Genomic DNA, 23,751 nt, shown 5'->3' with positions numbered 1-23,751 from the left:
TAATGATCTGCCAGTACTTTTTTTAAGTTGAGAATTTATTTTTAAATATATTATTTATATACAATATAAAGATTAAAACTACTAAAATGTCGATAAAATCACCATGTTAAACTGTAAATTTATTTGGCACACAGATCAAGTTACCATCATGCCATTTGAAAGCCATTAATTAACACAATGTGAAAATGTGATTATTTATTAAATCAAGTACAACTTCTAATAATTGCAAGTTACCAAATTTTACAATGTAGTGCAACTGTTATAGAGAAACATAAACCTTTTTACTGGTATTGATACAAACTACTGAATGTTTGACGACACTGCTTCATAATATACACACTTTCAGTCTATATAAAAGATATAGGGATGGTTTTTATACGTCAGAGCTGAATGGTTTCAAATATTCACTATAGATTCACACCGTATTGAGCATGAATTTGACATTCCAGCTCCTTCCCCTTCTGCTTTAAAGAAAATCCCAATTTTTTCTCTCTCCCCAAGTTCATCTATTCATCCCTTGATCTGGCAGTCCATTTGTTCAACTGTCAGGCCAGCTGCATCTTCTTTTGACATTTTGAATTTGAGCTTATTAGTCGCGGTGAAGAAAATGATGATGCCACCATTATTGATCCTTTCTGGAGGTAAGACGGCTCAAAAAGAGAATATTTTCAATGAGCTTCTGCCTTCGGCTATCAGTCAGCCACTGAAAAACCGAAACACCGTGTTCTTCCTCTTGGGTTGAAGCTCTCTTGCCTCTCTGGAGTCTCTTGGACTTTAATGTCGTCTTTCAGCTCAACGCCACACAGTCCCTGTCATGAAATACCTTTTTTTCCCCTCCAATTCTCCTCGTTTCTCAGTTCATTGTTCCTTCATGCTTATCAAACCCAGAACATCTTTAGGCTGCGTTTGAATGATGTTGAGTGCCTGAAGTGGACTGGTGTTCAGCCACCAGAGAGATTTCACATCACACTGAGTATATATGTTTGGAAATGCAAATTTGCTTCAATTTATTACATAGTAGAGAAGTTCGTACTTCTAAGAACATAAATGCTTGAAATTGATCCAGAATGCGGCATAAAGATTGGAATTTAGAGAAAGGCAAAAAGAACACAAAATGTACTCCTGCTTATTAATGACTGTGTACAATTAAAAAATATATATTTCTTATTTTCATTTTATGTTATTTCATGGTTTAAATGTAACTTTAGTATTTGTAATTTTGGCTAGATTGTTTTTTTTTTGTGGTTGAAAAAGTTGAATCAATAATTATACAGAAAAATTTGCCTCAATTTTACTAATAAAAATATTAATTTTTTGATCAAAAACACGATAACAAGTTTAATTATATAGAATCCTTGTAAAGATCATATTATATTTATCATTTATTTATATTTATTACACATCTGTCTGAAATACTAGGTTCTGATTGGGAAGTCATGACATTCCAAGATATGTTATTCTGAGATAGCAACCGCTAATTGACACTGGTTCATCCAAGAACTTCAAATCATCTTGACGCGGACAATTCGATATCGGTTCAGTAATAATCATAACCGGTTACTGTGTACTGACGTCATTTATCTCATATGCGCTATGTCGCCGTAGCTTACTAGGCGAGCGAGGCGAACGTGAGTATTTACATTGCTCCAACTACTTAAATATGCAGAAACTGCTCACAATTTCACTGCGTGTGTTTGCTTTATTATTCTTTCACATTTACAGCAGAAGCCCCTATTTCACTGCGATTGAGAGAATGAAAGTACTCAATTTCTCTCTCTTTCTCTCTCTCACTCACTCACTGTGGGTCCATTTGACCTGCTGGCGTGACTTTTCCTCTCCTCTCTACTTTTTCACAGCGATACTTCTAGATATAGACACGAGCTGGTGTCTGCAGAGTATTCTCCACCGTGTCTATCATGGATCAGTTGTGATCGCCGCTGCCACCTGCCGCTTATCAGTATTACTCATTTGTGTAGAGCGCTGCGCGCAAGAGCCAATCGCAACCGTTTTTGTTGAGGGTGTGACCAATCAAAGGGGAGTAAAAGAACTTGATAAACAAGGATCAGAAAGCGAGCTGGATATTTATATTCGTTTATATCAATGCTATAAATGCTCGTGTTATTTAATGGTACAGTTTATATACCTGACTGTTTGTATTAAATGACAAAATTGCATTACAAATAATATATAAATATATTTATACATTTTAATACAAGAATTCTGCTCTGAAGAAAATATAAAACTATGTATGGAAAGCACCGTCAATACACCGTGATGCACCGAGATATCGAATTGAACCAAATCGATGGCATGATAATCGTAACCGAACCGTGAGACCAGTATAGGTTCACAGCTCTAATTACAGCTCAGAACTATATGTTTTGTGTCTATTTTTATGTTTCGTACAAGTATCTAACCATCAGAATGGTTATTTTTGCTAAGTAAAGCCCTTCAGTTAACTGCAACTGCCTTTTATTTTGCACCAGGCTCCTGATAATACTGTCAGGATTTATTCTGTGATAACAACCTCATAGATGTACTTTATCTCTAACTTATTTTTTATAATTTTATATATCAGTCAGTACGATGTCTGTAAATTCTCAAGCAACAGTGTTAGGCACGTTCCTTTAAAAGAGTATGACAACAGCAGCATGTCCTCAACCCTATCTAATTTATTACTATTTAATAAATTATTTTGTTTATAATAAGTAATAAGTGTTTGCAGCTGAGAAAAATTAAGTTTTAGTTGCTTTGACATTGTGGCATCATCTCCTTTGGTAGCAGGGCTCACGTTATCACCTGTGTAGCCACTAATTTTGTGGCATGTGATGTTGAGAGGTGTTTCATATATAAAAGTTATAAAAGTTTACCGTACAATAAGTTTATACATTATAGGAAATAAAGGCAAGCAATCAGTCAATAAACGCAATGTACGTGGTTACATTAATTATCAACTTATCTTTGCACTCAGCCAAAACCTGTTACCTGAGAACAAGTAATATATTCAAAAGACCAAAGTCGGGGAATATTTCATTAGATATAGACAACAAGATGAATTAAATAGTGTTTAACAAATATAGTGAGATAAGATCCAGTGGTAGATTCTTAATGAACAGTCCGACAAGCACAGCTCTCATCTGGGTAAACGACTGCTTGGAGCTCAGACGTCCACAAACGCTGCAGCGCATGCCAGGGTGTGTATGTGTGGTCACGTGATGTGCATTTTCAGTGGTGTGCTGTAGACAGAAAGCTGTTCAAAAACGCTGGGGAAAACGCTAGTGTGGACGTGGGTCGTTTTCGTTCTAAATTGCTGTTTTAAAACTAAAACCTACTAGCCAATCATCACATTTTCACACCACATTCACAGACACTCTAATCATCATCACTGGTTGTTAATGTGTCCCACCCCAGCCCCAAACACACACACTCAAACCCCAGAGAAAGAAAAGTCCTATGGCTGAGATAGTCGCTTAAAGTGTTTTCAATTATAGTAACATGCATTTTATTGTCAGTAATGGTAACGGCATTGTAACAGGGGGAAAATAATTTAATTTGATTTCTCGTTACTGAAAAAAGTATCGGCGTTAATAATGACATTTATTTATAGCGCCATTTTGCCCATCACAGATGATGTTATCAAAATAGTGTGAAATAATCTTCCATTGTTTGTTGAAACTATACTTATTCTATACATATGAAATACTGGTGCAAAATCTAGCATTTCGAATCATAGTGGCAAAGTCTAAAGATTTAAAAGGACAGTATTTTGTAGCTGCAGTGGGATCGTTAAGTAGAGTCTTTTAATGTCATTAAATAACTCTCATTCTACATATGCCTGACAAGATGTTATGGTATATAAACTGCTGTTACACTATATGACATTTTACCATGCGCCTCCTACAAATCATGGTAAAAATATGTATTAAATATTTTAATTTAGTCATAAATTTCTGCTAAGTGTGGAGTGTTTTTCAGGCCTTAAGAAATAGAACCCACCTTTTGCATTTTCACTTCATTATACTGCTGAAATGACAGTCAATTATTCTGTTATTTATGGTGCGCAAAGTTTTAGTGTTAAAAGCAAATTTACTGCTGTAATTTAATGTTTGTGGTGCAGAAATTTCCATCTGCCAGCAAAATGATACTTGTGCCCTGTGTTGATCAAACCGGTTCCATATATTTAACGACCATTCTAGGCTTGTGTCCTGGCAGAGCAGGCACTCTCTAAATCTCTCTTGTCACACACGCGCACACGCACGTAAACATTCTGTCCTTCCCCAAGCTGAGTTAAGATTGCCTGGGGCTTCCTGCCAAATCTGCCTCCAGTATGACCCAAGAAAACCTAGATGTTGATCTCGGAGTCACTAACCACACCTGATACCGATGTTTCATTTACTATCTCTGTCTGCTTCCCCAGGGCTTCCTCAACGCTGTGTTCGAGAGGCTGAAGCAATTTCTCGAATGCTGTGAGTATTACATGCTTTTTCTTTTGTAATAGTGTAACAAAGTTTTGGGGATTTTATTCTGTAAAAAAAGTGTTGGTTCAGGTCTGGAGGAAACACTTTTAGTTTAGCTTAGTATAAATCATGTAATCGGATTAGACCATTAGCAAAATACTCAATAAAAAAAAAAATTATGATAATTTTATTAATTTAATGCTTAAAGCATTAAGTATGACAGGATAGTTTCTTGATTATTACACTGTAATGAGAGTATACTGTAGTTCCTAGTCATATCAACCTAGAAAGTAGCAGCCTTAGTACATTATGTATCTACAGAAGACGCCAACTTATATATATATAATAAATACATACACACACACACACACACACACACACACACACACACACACACACACACACACACACACACACACATACTGTATATGTGTGTGTATACATAGCATATACATACACATACATTTTTTTACATTTATTTTTCTATTTTTTTATTTTTTTACATTTAGGTTTTAATATGTGTATATTTATATACACATACATTTTTTTACATTAATTTTTTTTTTATTTATTTATTTTTTTGATGCTGATGGTCTAATTTGAAACAATTATTTGTGCTAAGCTAAAAGTGCTCCTGCTAAACATGGAGATTGACTGAATGGTTTTAAAAATGTTAAAACTCAAATGTTTAACTCTAGGCAACTTGTTAAACGAGCCTTTACATAAATAAATGAACTTTGTTACATGTAAACATGATGTAAGTGTTCATCTTATGACATAAATACAAGTAACATTAAATGCATATGCTTTTATATGAAGAGACTTAAAAATGAGGACAATATAAGTAATTCATGCAACAAAAACAATAATGTCACTAATATGACCATTACTAGTTATTTAAATTCAGTACATAAACAGAAATTTGTAGTGGATTTAATTAATTTTTAGTTTTCAAAGTAATGTGTATATTAGGGCTGCATAATATTGGGAAAAAACTGAGATTGCAATATTTTTATTCACTGCGATTATATATTGCGATTTAAATGCAATTTCTGCAGATGACTTGAATAGCTTGTAAAGAATTCTTAGTTTTAGATTGTTGGGATGATTCTGTATGAGAGCGTATCTGCATAAAATCATAAAAAATGACATGCAAAGTAAAATACATCAGAGAAAAGAGGCAAATAAACAATGATTTATGATTTTCTGGTGACTCAACCAGTATTCAGAAGCAGAAATTAAATAATAATAAGAATAAGAATATAATAAGAATAAGAATAACAATGTATTGTTTAATTTAAGTAAGTAATGTAGAATTAATCTTTGAGCTACAAACGTTTCATTTATTGTGCTCGAATTTCTTTAATTTGCTTCAAATTCTCATAGACAGGTCTTTAAAACACATGCAAGTTTAAAACTTTCATTCTAAAGTTAAAATATGAAATTACTCCAATATGTTGTTAACTGTAATGTCTGGTCAACCATAATCCTGACTACATTGCAGATCCCTGCGATGTGAGTATTGTGGACTTGGAAATTTTTATATCAATGCTGAAACAATATATTTTGCAGGCCTAGTGTATATACACTTAATTCAAAATATATTTATTTCATGTTTTCGAAAGAGGTCACTTGACACAGCCATAGTTAATGCATTCAGTGAAAGTGTTGAATAACAGGCGGTTTAGTACATTATGTATCTACAGAAGACGCCAGCTTAATTTAGTAAAATTATCTTTTTTTAAGCTAATGGTCAAATCTGAAACTATGATTTATGCTAAGCTAAATGTGCTCCCGCCAAACATGGAGATCTACTGAATGGTTTTAAAAATGTTAAAACTCATCTGTTTACCTAGATAACTAGGTAAAATGAGCCTTCAACATCAATAAATGAACATTTTTGTTACATGTAAACATGATGCAAGTGTTCATCTTTTGACATAAAAGCACCTGCATTTAATATGTTGCTTGTATTTATCTGAAGAGATTCAAAAATGGGGACAAAACAAGTAATCCATGCAACAAAAAACAACAACATGTAAATAATATGACTGTTAACTACTTATTTTAATTAATTCTTATTTATTTAATTCAAAACAACATTTTAGTTTATAAAAGTACTGTTTGCAGTCAGCCATTATTAATTCATTCTCTCAGTGAAAGTGTTGAATAACAGGCGGTTTTGGAGATAAAACAAGTAGTATTTGCCGTCATGTGATATCTGCCCTCATGAGAAAGGCGACTTCACAAAAGAAGAAATAAAAAGTTTTTTTTTTTTTTTACATGACATCTCTCATGCGGATACAGGATTCAATTCTTTTCTCCAGTACTGCTCATTTCTTTTTGTAAAACTTTTTAATGAGGACAAATAACCAAGAACACCTTTTAAAATACTTTCCCCCCACAATGTACTCAGAGACGCTTTTCCAATTAAATTTGATTCCCAATTGGGAAATAAAGTCCTGTCGTATTGGATTTAGTGGCACCACCATTGTGGAGAAATGAACATTTGATTTTGCTTAGAGTTTTTAATCCTCAGCTTATCCAGAGTGAACAGCCACGTTTCCAGGTGACAAAGATCAGTTATATGGTTCTGAGAGAGAGTGTGAAAAAAATTCCAACAGATTTTCTGTTCATTTTTGAATGTCAATTTAAGCCATTGACCCATCTACGAGTTTTTTTATTATCACCAAATTCATAACGGGAAATGTTACAGGTTCATTATACTTCAATATTATCTTTTCTCCAGCTTAATCCAAAAAAATAGTATAAGTAAAAAGGAAAAGAACTTTTAGATATGTCTGATTGAGATCACAAGGTTAATTCTGACAGACTGCGGTTCTTTATTGCTTGAGTATAGAGTGCATAGTCAAAGGCCGAACTAATTTATTTTTGAAAGATCACCACTTCAAAGACTCCAACTAAATTTCTGCTGAAGCCAAAGACAATAATGCCATATCTGCATGCGTTCACCTGTAGACACTGCGCCCTGCTTTTCCTAGGCTCATGAGTTATATTTCATCAGATGAGACAGAAGCGAGCTGTTATCGGCTGGTGATATCACAGGCAATATGTTCTCCTGGCTGGGCCGCAGGTCAGCCTCCATTCGGCCTGTTGGTATTTCAGCGTGGATGAGAAGACTTAGCGTATGAGCAAACAGAATGTGAAATATCTACTCTGGGCCAGATAAGGTCCCCCAAATAATCCAGGCTTTTTGGGTTCTATTCATTTCTTTTTCTCTGTCTGCACTGAGAAATTGATGCCCAATCCCCTTGAAAGGTTACCCTGCTCTATCACACTGTATCACGCTGTCCTGAGTGTTGACTTGTAAGGATACGGATTAGTCTTTTGCCGTTTGGCTGCTGGGAAGAGCTGCCTTTTTTGGTTTTGTCATTTTTGGCAAGAGATTAACGCCATGTATGAAATGCGTTTAAAGACGCAGTCCATTTTTGAAATGATCATTTACTCTCTTGCATGAAATTCCTCCCTCAAAGACTTGTTATCAACATGTTAAATGAGTAGTGGACTATATGGACAAATAACACATTTTATGAAAGGCATCCTAAAATTTCAAACAGATTTTTAAATAATGCTTAATCTTCTCAAAACGGCAGCCATCTGTTTTTGCAAATGAACTGTTGATTTGTTATAATAATTCTTATTAATACCAATTAGTGATGTGACGCTTCATTGTGAGTCGGTTGAAAATCGATTCACATATGTGACTGAAATATTGAATGAATCGCGATGCATGTTTTGAACAAAGGGGGCGCTGTGTTTACAGATGCAAGCTCGCTTTACCTGCACAGCAGCGAGCAAGATGTGGGGTGGCAAAGTAAAATGACAACAGTGAAGTGCGCAAGACAAACTCAAACTGTGTGCAAATACTGCAAAAAGAAGTTTACTTGCACTAACAGAACACCTAATATGCACATAAACCGTCAGCACAGTGAAAAACCAATGTCTGTATGCAAAAAAAAAAAATTATTAATAAGCCGAACCACGCGGACTGGATGATTTGCAGCTTTGATTATGAATTATCGCCCAGCCCTACTCTGAACTGTGTTTTCTGGTTAATTATAGTCCCAACCTGACATTGTAAATTCTGTGCAGTGACTATTGCAGATTAGCACATTGCGATATCGATCCTGAAACGATTTATTGTGCAGTCCTATTGGACATAGAAGGCTGACTGCTATTTTTTTTTAAAGGTGAAAACCACACTCTGTGTTCGTTTTACACAATTTCTCTTACTGCTGAACATATTTTATGGAATTGTTCCACTTTTAATGACTGCAGAAGTTTTTTATAAGGTAAACTCACTTAAAGTTTTAGACTGTCATCATATATTAAAGAGCCCATATTATACATGAAATAGGGTCATATCTTGGTTGTAAGGGTCTCCAACAAAAGTCTAATATGCATGCAAGGTCAAAAAACACTTTCATGGTCTTATAATCTGCATTTATTTTTACCTAATTATACTAGCGACTCCTGTATGAATCGTCCAGTGATTCATTTGTTCCCAAACCCCTCCTTAGCGCGAAGCTAATCTGCGCTGATTGGCCCAATGACAGTCTGTTGCGATTGGTCAGAGAGTGAAATGCCCAATAGCTAATCAGCAATTTAAAAGTAATCACAGTGCGTACACGCTCGATAGTGTAGGTGTGGTTTAGCTGCCAGTGGGTCAATGTAAATACAGTCGATGGACTTGAAAATTCAGATGACTAACTTTTTTATTGAGGAAAAACTCCAAAAACTGTCGAGGAGATCACATAGCTTGTCTCACTCTGCTTTTTTCACAGACACAAACACACACACACACACACACACATTGCCCTTGTCCGCGCACACACACACAAAAACACACACACACCTCCGGGCGACAACACGCGCGCGCACACACACACAAACACACACACATACCTCCGGACGACAGCGCACGCACACACACACTACCCTCGTCCACGGAGCTCCGTAATCAAAGCAGCACGCGTCGCGTTTTTAACGTGACTTTGCACGCGATAAGAGAATATAGCCAGTTAACCTGATACAGTAGACGCGGTTACAAGTAACAAATCACAACTAAATACATTTGCAAGCTAGAGTCAACGAGGCAACAACTTTAATCGCACGTACTTACACTTGAGAAATGGAGGAAGAAACAAATCCTGACGTCCATCAGTAAGTTACTCTTTACTGATCCTTCCTTCAACAAACGCCGATGAAGTATTCTTTGTAGCATGTAGTTTTCAGAAGTTTCCAGTAGTTTCCAACTGCTTGGTTATAATGCTGAGGTTTCATCTTTGGATAGAGACTCGATAATATCCATCTGCAATGTGACTTCAATCGACCGGCATGTTTGTGTGCGTGTGTTTGTGGGTGTGTGTCTGGGTTTCTGCGTCAGAGGGCGGGGCCTCAGGTTTGAAATCTCCCGGGTTTGCGCGTGCACGTGAATAACTTGGTTTCGTTCGTACGTCATGGCGAAACACCTAATGATTCGGTATCAAGGCGACTCGTTTGAAGCACTGTGAGTCGACTCTTTTATAGATGAATCAACCGTTTTAAACACTGTACTCTTACAGATTTAAGCCTTAGCTGGATACTTCACTTCACTTAGAGCTGTGTTATACACTACATGGAGGGGAATTTTCAAAAACCCAAAATATGGGCTCTTTAACATTAAACATCTTACCTAATATATTTTGTGTTTATTTATTTGTTGTTTTTATTGCATTTGTTTTATTTGCCTTTAATGAACAATGCTTTTGCCATGAAAAAAAGAATATTATAATAATTATTATTGGAATATTAATATTATATATAAAAAGATATTATATGGTATGATATACTATATGATACGATATGAAACGATGTTGTTTCAAATCTAAAAAAAAAAAATTAGAAGCTTTTATTTTGGCTTCCTTTTCCATTAAACAAATGTTGCTGATTATGTCTCAGGCTAATGATGTTTGAGGCTGCCAAGCCAATGACCATAACAATATCATAAAGTTAATACCGTGTACACTAAAGTCTTCTGAAGATGACTTTGTGTGAGGAACAGACGGGAAGTCTATATATTTCCAGTCAGATAATCTTCTGCTCCAGTGAACGAATCATTTTAGTCAATGAGTTGTACTCAAGATTCAGATGAGTCTGATTTATAAACGCCTTTCAGACAGGTTTTAAAGTGTGATCCAATTTTCACGAATTTGTTATATTTTATTTTTGAGTAACAAATTTTGGAGTTCCAGATATTTCCTCATAGTTCACAGAGATCAGAAGCGCAATAAGAACACAAAGTGCTTTCAGGGCTCCATACTGTGACTGAGGCTTTTAATCATTTTAAAAGCCTATTGATACCAGATGTGCAGTCAGAGAGATGCAAATTCTCAACCATTGGACTTTTATTTCTAGAATGGCATGGTGTCAAGTCACAGAGTACCAGACATGGAAATGATGTAAGTGTATTTTGCAGTTAGTCAATAGTGTAACGTTAGCAAACTTTTTCAATTTTTTTTTGAAAGAGTGCGTTGTGATTCGTTTAATCGAAGATACAACAAATGATTCATTGAAGAATATTTGCAAAAACAGTTAACAATATAGATACATTACAGGTATCCGTTTTAGTCATTTCATTTTAGTAAATTCAATTTAGTAATTTGGAGTTTAATTGCAAAAAAAAAAAAAAAAAAAGATTTCTGAACAATTCTAAGAATAGTGTTTTTTCCCAAATGAAATCTTCATTTGTTGTTAAAGTCCTTATTAAGCTGTCAGCCAACACTCCCTTCTGGGGATTTACACCTACCTAAATTTAAATGGTAACAGTTCTTGACTCCAGTGAACTACAAACATTATTAGGTATCATTGGAAAGAAGACACTTTGAGCTTATTATTTTTTTTAGTAATGTTTTTAATTAATGAGAAAGAAATATTGTGTTCAATATTTGTTTTTCAGTATACAAACACAAGGAAACGTCTATGTAACAACCTAGAAAAAATATGTCTTGAAAGCCAAGTGTCTCATGAGTATATATTTTAAATTTGATGAAGATGCAAAATAAGGTTTCAGTAAAAAGTTTTCCAAGACTATATCGGTGTCTTTCTTTCCCTTACTGTCAGAGGCACTTTCTCAAAAATGACCTTCCCAAACTTAAACAGTTGCTGAATAATTTGATCTACATTCACAGTTTATGTATCTTTGGAAAGAAGCTACTTTGAGCTTTGCTATGGTCCATCTAGACAGTATCATACTAAAAAAATATGAAAAGTTATACATCATGAAGTAATGAGAAAGAAAATTTGTACTGTTTAATATTTGTTTTCTCATGTACAGACACTGGAAAAGTTTACATTTCAAATTTGTATATTTGGAAAGAAGACACTTTGGGCTTTACTATCTATCATCTAAAGTAAATAATCCTCAAAATTTAAAAAGTTATCGATGCTTAAGTAATGTAAAAAAAAAAGCACCGCACCAAACATTTTATTATTTCATAAACCGATACAATTAGTCCTGGAGTAATACAGAAAAATAATAGGTTTAAAAGCCTCACATCTCCTGAGTATGTGTTTTGAATTGGATGGTGATATCAATCAGTACTTATAACTCCTTTTCATATTCCTTCATTTAAAACAGGATACTGAAAAATCTTAATTTTCATTCTCCAGGCCATGCACTTGTTCAGTTAAACCCTGTGACTACGTCTTTATTTTCTTTACTTTATTTGAATCTTTTTTACATCCTAAATATAAAATTTGATGGCAAATTGCAGACCTGTTATTCCAGATCAAGTTTCTAGATATAGACCACTTTTTGTCATTAAAAGTGCATAAATAATGACAAAATCTGAACAAAGATTTGTGCATTTTCAGCTTATTTATTCTTTTTTTTTTTTTTTTTTTTTTGCAGGTCGGCAGGTTGGACCAGGCAGTCCTTGCAGAGAAAAGCTTGAGAAAACCATAATTTTGTTCACCAAAGTTGTAAGTCTAAAACTTCAGTCACTTCAAGTGCATAAGAAGCAATCATGGAACTTATAGCTGAGACATTGCGGGTCATTCTGCATGTCTAAACTGTGATTTAATGTCACCTATTTCATTCTCTCTGCCAGTTGCTGGATTTCCTGGAATATCACCCGTGCCCTTTCATCCCGCTCATTCAGCGCTCGCTGGAGTTTGCCGTCAGCTATGTGTTCACCGAGGCTGGCGAGGGAGTTGTTTTCGAGCGTTTTATTGTACAGTGCATGAACCTCATCAAGATGATCGTTAAAAACGATGCCTACAAACCTGCCAAGAACATTGAAGGTAGGAAGCCCATCAGCAGCCTGCGTAACGACTTTGGCATAGCCAGCCTCCATTTAAAAGTTCTAGCTTATTTCAAATAGGAAATGGATAACAGCCTTTAAACACATCAAGGACATTTCAGAGCTGGTAGAGGGCAAGAGCAAAATCGATGAGATGCTTCGTAATAATATCTGGCTCTTCGGTTCCCTGGATAGAGATTGAAGTACACTGATGTAAAAACGTCTTTCGTTTCCATGTTTTATTGCCTTATTAATGGACTGCAGGGATCACATCAGACGTTTTAATGAATGATCTAATATCCCGAGTATTGCTGTATGCATAATTGTATACTGAAGTGATGTTGCAATATGCGTTCCAGACAGTAAGCCGGAGAGCCTGGAGGCGCACAGAATCAAGACCGCATTCTTCACACACCAAACGCTGACGGAGATTGGCAGGAGACTGGTGTCCAAATACTTCCTGCTGACTGAGGAGGAGCTCACCATGTGGGAGGAAGACCCCGAGAGCTTTGGTAAATCTGAATTATGAACGCAATGACATATCTAAAGCTCTGGAACTTTTTGTTTTGTTTTTCTGGGCTGTTTGCCATTTTAAATCTGAGAAACAGCAGAGATGGGGAGTAGAACTGATATTAGAGATAGACTAAAATCCCAGATGAGAGCCACAGCTGAATATGTCAGGAGCATGTGCACTATATGCTGGGACATAATGAGCTAGTTTACTATAAAATAGCAATAATTACATTACTAAAAAAAACTAAACTATATATATATATAAATTAGACATGGGATGATGACCGTTTTCAAGGTATACCGCAGTTTGAAAAAGTCAAGGTTTTAAAAATGTCAAAATTTTCTGCAATACAGTTCCATATTTTTTTATATACTTTTTTTTTATATATTAGAAATGTTTCTTAAAATCAAAAATATTGTGTTCAAAAAGGAAAAAAGTTTTTGTTTTAGACCCAGACATTTAAAAAACTTATTTTAGAGCAGTAGTCACAATACTGTGAAACTGTGATATTTTTTATCCAAGATTATCATACTGTCAGAATCTTATACCGGCCCATGCCTAAAGTATATGCATGTGTGCAATCCATAATTATAAAATAATGTATAACACAATTAATTACGTTAGCTATATGCATATAATACATAGTATGCATAGTATTTAGACATTTAAAATATGATTTATTAATTTGGAAGAATAAAAATGCAATATACACTCTGTTGAAGTGACACCTGAGCAATGCATGTGACTTCCCTCTCTATATGAGAGGTGTCTTTAAACTGCCATCAGCAAAAAAGCCTTTTATATAAAGTATTAAATACGTTTCAGTAGTTCAGTACTTTCTCCTTATGTCATTCCATTGTTATTACATAACTAATTTTTTAGAATTTTTTAAAAATATCTTTGGGTTTTTCTAAAATATAGTTCAGTTTCATGTCAACTTTTTAATTTTTTTATTTTTATTTATTTATTTATTTTTTTTAGAAATTGTATTCCCAGTACTTATTTCCCTCACTGTACATCCATCCATATACATATATCAATCTATCCATATAGATATATTCATATAATATGCATTTATGTTATATATATAATGGTCTTAATAAATATTGTATTTTTTAATTACACAAATAGTTTTTGCTAAGTGTTAGCCAATGGCTATAACTAAAACTTGTTTGTATGTTTATGAAATGTTGTCTGTCAAAGTATACTAATGCAAATTAGTTAAGATGTACAGATACTTGAAGTTTCATTTAGGTGTATAACCGTACAGGTTGTTTTTTCTAATTTAAATTAATCTTACCCACAAAACTTAATCCAATCAGATATGTAAAATCACCATTCTAAAATTTCGAAAGAAAATTATTTTAGGGACAATACACTTGACATTAGCTACATTTACATGGATCAGTAATCAAATTAATAATACTTTGTATGTCTGTAACAAAATATAAAACATTCAGTGTTGTCCTGCAACTGTTTTGCAGGATATGTCCCAAAACACTATTTTTAACTGTATAAAATGTTGAAAAAAATTGTTTTTACTCCCTTATAGGCAAAGCAAGTTCAAAATAACTTTTATGTGTTATATATGCATTAAAAACCAGTCAGCAAAAAGTGTTTTATGTAAATTTGGACCACGATTCCACATATATGGACATACTTTTTCTCTAAAAGTATATCATATTAAAAGATGATACTTGGGTTTTATTCTAATTAGGTTCGCATCGCTTTTAGGGCTTATTAGAAATAAAAAAATGCCTGTAAAAAACACCCTGGGCCTTAATAGGTTAATCTGAATGAGACGATAAAATGAATAATTTGTTTATATGAGTTGCTTTTTGAATGTTCCTTTCATGATCCAGTTTTACATGTTATAGCACATACTCTTAATTGGATTAACGTTATTGCGTCACCACAATATCCATGACAAACAAGATATTGAATGCAAGTATGAAGTGCTGGAAGAGTGTTGTGTTAATGAAATTTGATACTACACACCGTATGGGGTGGGAAAATACTCTGCATTTTGTGATGCAGGTGTCTGTGGTCCTTCACTGACTCGGTAGGTGCAGAGAATAGTGCCAAACAGCTGTGCGTGTATAGACTATCCAGTTGCAAAATCGGGTGTAAATTCTATATAGGTGAACTCCACATCCTAAAATCAGCTGTTTACATGGTGAATTCTTAATCAGAGTATTGTCTTAATTGTATCAAAAATGGATTATCGCTGTCCATGTAAATGTACTCATTGTTATACAAAGACAACTAATGCTGCTTACATACGGAATAAAGCATGAAGTTAATTTACAGCCCTCGTCTCTTGTTAGGATTTAAAAAAATCATTAAATAAAAGCAATACATCGAACATGTACAGTATATACAGAGTCACAAACATAAAATGTAAGTCAATCAGCATACTGAAGAGAAATGGAAACCTGACCAAACTGAAAGAATAGCACTTAATGTTCGCATTGTGGTAAATATTTCAACCATTCTTTCAGCTACACAGAAAGAACTAGAAGTTCGGATTGTAACTTTGAATCAACAGGTGTGGCGTTCCATAGATGTGAACCTTTCACTGAAAAGGATGACTGACCCACAGTGGTTCTGCATCTGCGGATTCTACAATTCCCACTTACTGCCCCTCTAGTCTTTGCCCCATCTCTCTTGAATTTATGCATCAACTCACAAACTACCTTAGGTGCTACTTTAATCCATGTATGCACTTAAACACGGTTTTTAAAAATAAAAAAAATTGACAAAATTTGACCATGAAGCCATTTTATTGGTTTCTGATCCATTATATTTTGCCTATAAAGTGACAATACAGGTTTAACAACTGACAGAGAAGCTTCCCCCCATATTATTGCACATTAAGACATACATGATAACATCCGTTTTTTAGGTCTATAAACCCAGCCACACTGTTGCAGTAGTTTAAATAATGATGACCACATATACGGCTCATCCTGTCAGTGAAGGAAGAGGGCGGCACAGCCTGCACGCATGAGTCAGTGAGGTGAAAGCAGCTCTGACAACAGATGTACTACTCATGATCCTCAAGTCAAGAAGCTGCCCTTTCCTGTCAGTTAACCAGACACGCTGAACCGTACCTGCCGCAGTAATTTAACACATGTAATTCCTTTCAAGGAAACGAGCTTCTCTCAATACAGCTGGCCGTAATTTAAAGCCTCTTGTTGTACTTAGCCGGTGTCATTTTCTAATCTGTATTGTTTTGTTTCAGTGATTTGTTTCTGGCACAGACAATGGCAGTTTTTGGGGCTCGTGTAGTGGTCTGGCTGTCAATGTGGCCTAATTGCGATTAATTCTGTGACTCGGCAGCAGACGGAGATGTTCTGGACGGTTAATGGCAAACCTTTAGGAACATCAGGTTGACTGGAGATGATGGAGGATACGACATTAGAGCTTTTTATGACCTGCTTGTATCGGATTATGAGGAGAGGGACCAGGATTTCTCTGAAAGACTGTTGAAATAGTGTTGTTTTGTAAGTTGTGAAGGCTAAATGTAAAGTTTAGATTACTCTGGTGGTCAAAAGTTTGGAATAAAGTTGTTTGTAAAAAAAAAAGAAAAAAAAAGCAACATTTTATCTTTTTTCCCTTACTAAGACTTATTTATTTAGCTAAATACAGTATGTAGTTAAAACATTACTTTTACCAATATAAAGTACTGTTTTATGTTTTGATTAAATAGTGGTCCCTCGCTATAACGTGGTTCACCTGTCGCAGCCTTGCAGTTTTGCAGATTTTTTTTAGTGCAATTTGACATGCTATATTTTTTACAGCACATTGTGTTATGCATCCTGATTAGCGCATCGTGCAGTACAGAATGTTTTCAGATGGACAGAGGCCAGTTGGATCCCAATTTGTCCAGGATTTCTCCTATTGTGCGTTATTTTTAGAACGTAACTACCATGATTAACGAGGGACCACTGTATTTAAAATTTTTGGTTTTGCTATGTCAGCTTAATATTCAGCAGTTTTTCATAAATAATTTAAACTGCTTAATTTTAAATGCTCAAATGTTAAAGGGCCATGAAACCCCCTCATTTCAGCAGGGTGTTTTCACACCTCTACTTTGGAAAAAGCCAGAAAAGTGGGCTTGTCCAGCTCTGTTTAGGGGGGAGTGTCGTAGTAGCAAAAGAGGGATGGTGTGAGAGTGTCGATTTGAACACAAGCTGAGTTTCAGAGTCAAAACACACACACACACACACACACACACACACACACACACACACACAAACACACACACACACACACGGTAGAAAGTGACTGTGTTTACATGAACATCTGTAATCAAATTATTTGTCAAATTATTTGATGGTGGACTTTAACTGCAGTTTGGCATTTTCATTCAGGGAATTCATTTGTGCCCCTCGTGACAAACGAGATTTTTGATTCGAGGAACTGCTGTAAGCGTGTATTTTTCATGCAATGTTTGATACCGCACGGCGAATGAGAGAAAAAAATAAACTCTGCATTTCTCTGTAACTTAGATGTACTCGGCAGGTAAGCCGCATGTGTTATTCCGGTCACAAAACGCAGTGAAAATCCTACACGACGGTAATAGTTTGGTTGTGGTGCTAACATGTTTACACTCGGTGCAATAGTTAGTTCGATACGAACAAACTGAATAAACAAAGAGCACTGGTCGCTCACTTACCAAATCTGTAGACCGGACATTCACCAGCAACTAGAGCCGCGTCTTTATTAAGAGGAGACTACAAGCGAATCCGGATCTCCGTTTGCAGAAGAGAATAGCTCTCAGTATAAACAATGTTAATAGACATGTAAGTTATTGTTGTCGCGAACACTGTAATCCACACGTGACTCCAGCTGCGCTCTCAAAGAGAGAAAATGAAAACAAAACTTGACTGAAGCAAATTATGAAAGCAACACTGCACGCTTGTTTTGCCAACACAATGTGGCGTCTCTGCCGTCTACACTGTAACATTAATGAATATTAATGAAGTTGCACAATAGAGCGCGCTGATTGGTTTGAACCAAGCCTTACTCATGCATTAATGCAGCACACTCGGAGACGTAATATGGTACACCTAGGTACAGACGTCCAGTCAACACACTGGAAGACATGCTAAAATCTCATGGCCGTGATGCAGCTTCAAAAATTAGTTTCAAACCGGAAGTACGAATTTGCTCGAAATAACGCAAACACAACCAATTTCCACTTTTTAGTGAAATATGTGTCCTAATAGTGTTTTTAGCAGTATGGGACACATATATACGACTGTCAACAGCTCAAAAAATGTGTTTTGGTGTTTCGTGACCCTTTAATAATCATTCCTCTTATGGCCACTGTTGAATAGTTATGGTTGCCTAATATTTTAGTGAAATTGGTAAAATCATCTTTCTTATTTTAACAGTATTTGTTTATAAAAAAAATAAAAATTATATATATATATATATATATATATATATATATATATATATATATATATTTTTTTTTTTTTTTGGATGTTTAACGTCTGTCTTTTTTTTTTTTTTTGGATATTTAACCTACCAAATGCCAGTTTAGTTTTATGCCAATTATATATCAGCACCCCGGATTGTCTATGTTGCAAACCACGTCAGTCAGTCAGGAAGGCTCTCAAAGTGTGCGTTCATGACTGAAATGTGACCTCCAGTGAACAGTAACAGCCTCTGAAATGAGATGCAAATTCAGAGTTTCACATGAGGTGATTACTTATTAGAAAATAATATAAACATAAATATTATAAGCGTAAACATCAGGTAAGCAGGTTACATTGTAACCCTGTATCATAACAACGTGCTATGTGACAAGATTTCTGGTGATAAGCAATTTGTCATCAGACAAAACACAGCAGATATTTTAATAAAGCATTTCAGAAGCCCAGAACAGTGCACTTACCACACTCCAACGATATGGTAAGGTTTATAATCTAATTAATACACATTAAACCTCTTTAACATAATTAAATGTACTTGCTGAATCACTGATATTTAGCTTCACTGTTGGCTTGCACTGAGTCACAGTTTTATTTTGATTTTAAAGTAGTATGACAGTAAATCTCATGTAAAATGGCATTCAAACTTGCGTTATTAGCAGTTAACACTGAATAAAGCACATTAGGTATACCTGAGGTAAACTCTCAGTTATCTGTTGTTCAGCTGCAAGAAATAGAAGCCGTTTCTAAAATATAAATTTCAGGTGTTGGTTAGAACTAAAACTCCTTTTAATATGGAAAATTTGCCTCCTAAAATCATGCAGATGCTTTTATTTAGAATATGATTTAAATCAGCTTTTAGGCTCAAAAATCAGGCACACTGCTGTTGGTGTTGTCAACCTGGCAACCTGCTCATGTGTTTGTTTTTAAACAGGAGTGCAATACCTAGTTCAACCACTGGGTGTCGAACTTACTGCATTTTAAATATTCACACAAAAAGGTCATTTTAAATTGTGGTAATATTTCATAGTTCTACTGTTTTTTTGTATAAATCTAAGCATCTCTAGTCAGTATTTTTCTTCAAAATGTTTAAAAAAATGTTATGACCCCCAGTTTGTTGTTAAGAAGTGTTTTCTCCTTGGACCATAAAAAGTGTCTTTTGAAAAATATCCAGTCCACTCTTGCCACCATATAATGAGAAAGAAAGTGGACTAAAACGATCAAGCTGCAAAATGAAAAGCAAACACCATAAAAGAATCATAAAAAGGGTCCGTTCTTGAGAAAAACTCTGCTCACTGACTCAATGATCCGGTCAGAATGGTTAACAGTCCACTGGAGTGGAAGATTATCAGTGAATGATGACCAAAACTGTGCTAGTTTGTCACAAAGCAATCGTGTGGCTTTAGACCACTCTGAAAATTGCGCAGAAGTAGGATGATTTTGCTTTTTGAAGCTTGACAGCCTCGGTCCCTCTTTCAGCCCCATTATGCTGAAAAGAGTGGACAGCACATTCTTCAGTGGGTTTCTAATGACATGAGGATGAATAACTAGCTGGATGCTTGTTTGTGAGTGAACTGTCCTTTTAAAGTGCATGATGTATGTTGTGACAAGTTGCATTTATTGTTGTTTCTTTCTTCAGCTGTGGAAGAGACAGGTGGTGACTCTTGGAAGTATAGCTTGCGGGTAAGTGAACACTTTCTATAAAATACGCTTTCATTTATAGTTGTCAGTTTTTAAGGTGAGACTCTGCACCTGAATGTGTTAAAAATAAACTGATAAACTGCATTCCAAATGGCATAGTATATGAATGTTGTGTCGTCCCAAATGGAACACTACTGTTTTTTTTTTTACTAAGCGGAAATTCAAACCGTTTCGCAGATGACGTTTAACGGTTGCCAAATTAGTGAAATAAATGTTCAAACTACCAAATAACACCTGCCATAGGTATAAAGGCATTTACCATTGGGAGGTGCTATAATCACTCTCGTAGGAGAGTACTGCTTTCACAATCCAAACATCAGTGCCCGAATGCTCCGCCCCTTCGGATACATGGGCAAAGCTGTGGTCGTTGAGTGTGTGAAGTGTCCATCATCACACTTTTTTTTTTAACGGTTGAATAAGTGCATCATCTGGGTATTTAAAGTTCACTTCTTCTTTTTAGAGTTTTCAGTGTAAATGCACTATTTATACTACAAAATGTCGTGGAATAGTGCATAAGTATGCGATTTAGGACACACCTATAGATAATTTTAGTACTGATTGGTATCAAATTCCAGTTTCGTGACAATCCTACCTATAGATATCACCGTACTTCCCGGATTGATTTATAACGTTAATAATTGCAGATTTTGTTTGCAAGTTTTCTAAAATGTTACATTTGATTATGCAAACGAGACATTTCATTAAATATGCACTCATTTGCATATATATTCAGTACAAAATTAAACAAAAATCTAATATAATTTTATTTTTTACGTACATTAAGAAGTTTTTACAGAGGGGATTCAAAAAACACTGCAAATTTTGTGTATGTTTTTGAATTATGTTAGGAGATCAATTTGTAACATTTTAATGCTTTTCAAATTATCCAAACTTCCATCATAATATTTACAGGCTTTAGCTTCAGTCTTTATTTTGCTCACGTCCTGAATATTTCAGCTCGTATGCAAAATGTGGCCCTATATGTCTGTTTTTGTCTGAAATCATTATGTAATTTGTACGTAAATTATTCATTATTTCCCTGGGAAGTGCACAAATTAATAGGAGAGCCCTGTGGCCTGTACTGAAAGCTTATTGGGCAAAGAGTTGTGGAGGTATGACTTTGTCAAAATAAATTTTGTCATGTTTTCATCAGGTGAATTATGGGGAAAAAAATCTTCCATAAAACCTTCAGAACAGTAGGTGGGCATGGATACATTTTTTTAAACTCTAGATTATTCTATCTGTAATCTTGGAATTAATCTAGATTAAAATGGCTCATTTGAATTCTGCCGAAGGCGTTCAGAAAATGTGTGCTACCCAAATGATGACTAAAAGTAAGTCTTTGAGAATGGGTTTCTCAAGCCAGGTGGCGCATTAGACCAGGGGCTCATCTCCTGTTTCCAAAATGCATCACAAACTTGAAAAACTTTTGAGAGTTTTTCTTTTTTTAGGAATACACACAGGTTCGAAGACTCGTTCTCGCCACCTACAGTACAATTCGACCAGGTTTACATCAGCACAAAAATATCAAGGTGAAAGTCATCATAGCTTGCATAGAATAGACCCAGCTCCCAACCCAATTTTTTAGAATAGATTAGGGGCAATATTTTTTTTAAATCGTGCGATAAGAGTCTCACGTTAACGCAGCACGTTAACGGCGATAATGGCCCACCACTTGGTTGAAAAAGCTGTATTTGCACTGCCTCAACTTAAAATACCTTTTTGCACACGGAAAATTTCCATTTGCACGTCTTTTGGTGTAGCAACTCCCAGGAAAGTGAATTTCCAAGGTCAGCAGAAGTGTCAGTAAATGCAAAGCGACTGAATTAAAGTGAATCAGGGCTCTGTCTCATTTCTGTGGAATTTACATAGGGAGGCTGCGACTCTACAGGGGTCATTTGTTACTAACCTCATGTCACTTGATTTGCATTACATCTGCCTGCCTGCTTTAATGTGGCTTTTATATCCTGGCTTTAAAATGACATTGGCTAAACTTATAACCTCAGATGAGAGGAGCGTTTATTTGTCACTTACTCTGTGAAAGACCCTCGAAACGCTTCGCCTTCAGGTAATTTTGAAAATAAATGGCTTGCTTGCATACAGTGTTTGACTTATAGTACATGGTGTTTTTTTTTCTTTCTACTTGCAAACGATCTGTAGGAAATGCGAGGGTTGTACGTCAGTCCAAAGCACTTAATCACAAGTCATGAACATTTGTTCTTTAGACTATGGAAAAAAAAAAGAATTATGCTTAAAGGGGCTTATCATTTTAACCATAAAATGTTTAAAAAATTTAAAACTGCTTTTATTCTAGCCGTAATAAAACAAATAAGACTTTCTTCAGAAGAAAAAAAATATTATCAGACATACTGTGAAAATTTCCTTGCTCTGTTAAACACATAATTTGGGAAATATTAAAAAAGAAAAACAAATTCAAAGGGTGGCTAATAACTCTGACTTCTTCTGTCTATATGTATGTATATGTATATATATATATATATATATATATATATATATATATATATATATATATATATATATATATATATATATATATCATGGCTCGAAATTAACCTTTTTGCTTGGTAGCACCGGTGCTCCTAACTTTAAAAATGTAGGCGCATCAGCCAAAATTTAGTCGCACCCACCAATTCTGAGCACAGTTACTACAAGTGTTATATAAACAGATTTATTGTATTTGAAATCAACAATAATCAAACTAACAAGCAAAAAAAAAAAAAAAAAAAAAAAAAATATATATATATATATATATATATATATATATATATATATATATATATATATATATATATATATATATATATATATATATGCTAGCGTAAGGAAAATATGTCTCAACTAAATCCCGTTATCATAAGAAAATACATTTTTATAACAGAAATGAGTGACCAAAGCATACGTGGAGCGCTCACCGGCCCTGCACGCACTGCTTGAATGAATCTGTTAACGGTATAACTGCTGTTCTCACAAGTGCTGTCTGATATTGCACTGATGCTTTTGACACATACTGTACCTTATTATATGCATACATGTTAATAGCAATACCTGTTTTTTTAGGAGTAGCGATGTTAGTTTACTCAGTGCAAGCCCGTTTGCGATAGTGTACGTGGTGTTAAATTTGACATAGCTGTCACTTGCACGGCGGACAGCATCTGGCGATTATATGAAGGATTAAACAGAAGCTCTTGTGCTAGATGTGGCAAACAGTTACCTGAAAATTCCATCCCACAGACTTTTCATAGCGGACTTGAAGCCAATGGAAGTCGTCTACTCTTGGAAAAGTGTAGATGGTGGATTAACATTCAGCACAT

The 23,751-nt window shown here is 35.0% G+C and overlaps 1 protein-coding gene across 4 annotated transcripts in view; it reads left to right on the top strand.

Moving 5' to 3' along the window:
- The window catches only part of ipo11 (importin 11), a 325,228-nt gene that overhangs the window by 75,881 nt on the left and 225,596 nt on the right, over positions 1-23,751 (top strand). For all 4 annotated transcript variants that reach the window (XR_015496986.2, XM_087263109.2, NM_001159661.1 and 1 more), the window contains 5 exon segments: positions 4,418-4,466; positions 12,370-12,440; positions 12,569-12,761; positions 13,120-13,272; positions 20,358-20,401. Coding sequence is in view for 3 of the 4 variants with exons in the window: in XM_087263109.2 (XP_087119235.1) it covers positions 4,418-4,466; positions 12,370-12,440; positions 12,569-12,761; positions 13,120-13,272; positions 20,358-20,401 (510 nt within the window). In the remaining variant the exon portion in view is untranslated.

This window comes from Danio rerio, chromosome 8 (assembly GCF_052040795.2).
Source record: "Danio rerio strain M-AB ecotype USA chromosome 8, GRCz13ab, whole genome shotgun sequence".
Lineage (NCBI taxonomy): Eukaryota > Metazoa > Chordata > Actinopteri > Cypriniformes > Danionidae > Danio > Danio rerio.
Note: the sequence above shows the minus strand (reverse complement) of the source record. Positions and strands in the feature narration are given on the sequence as shown.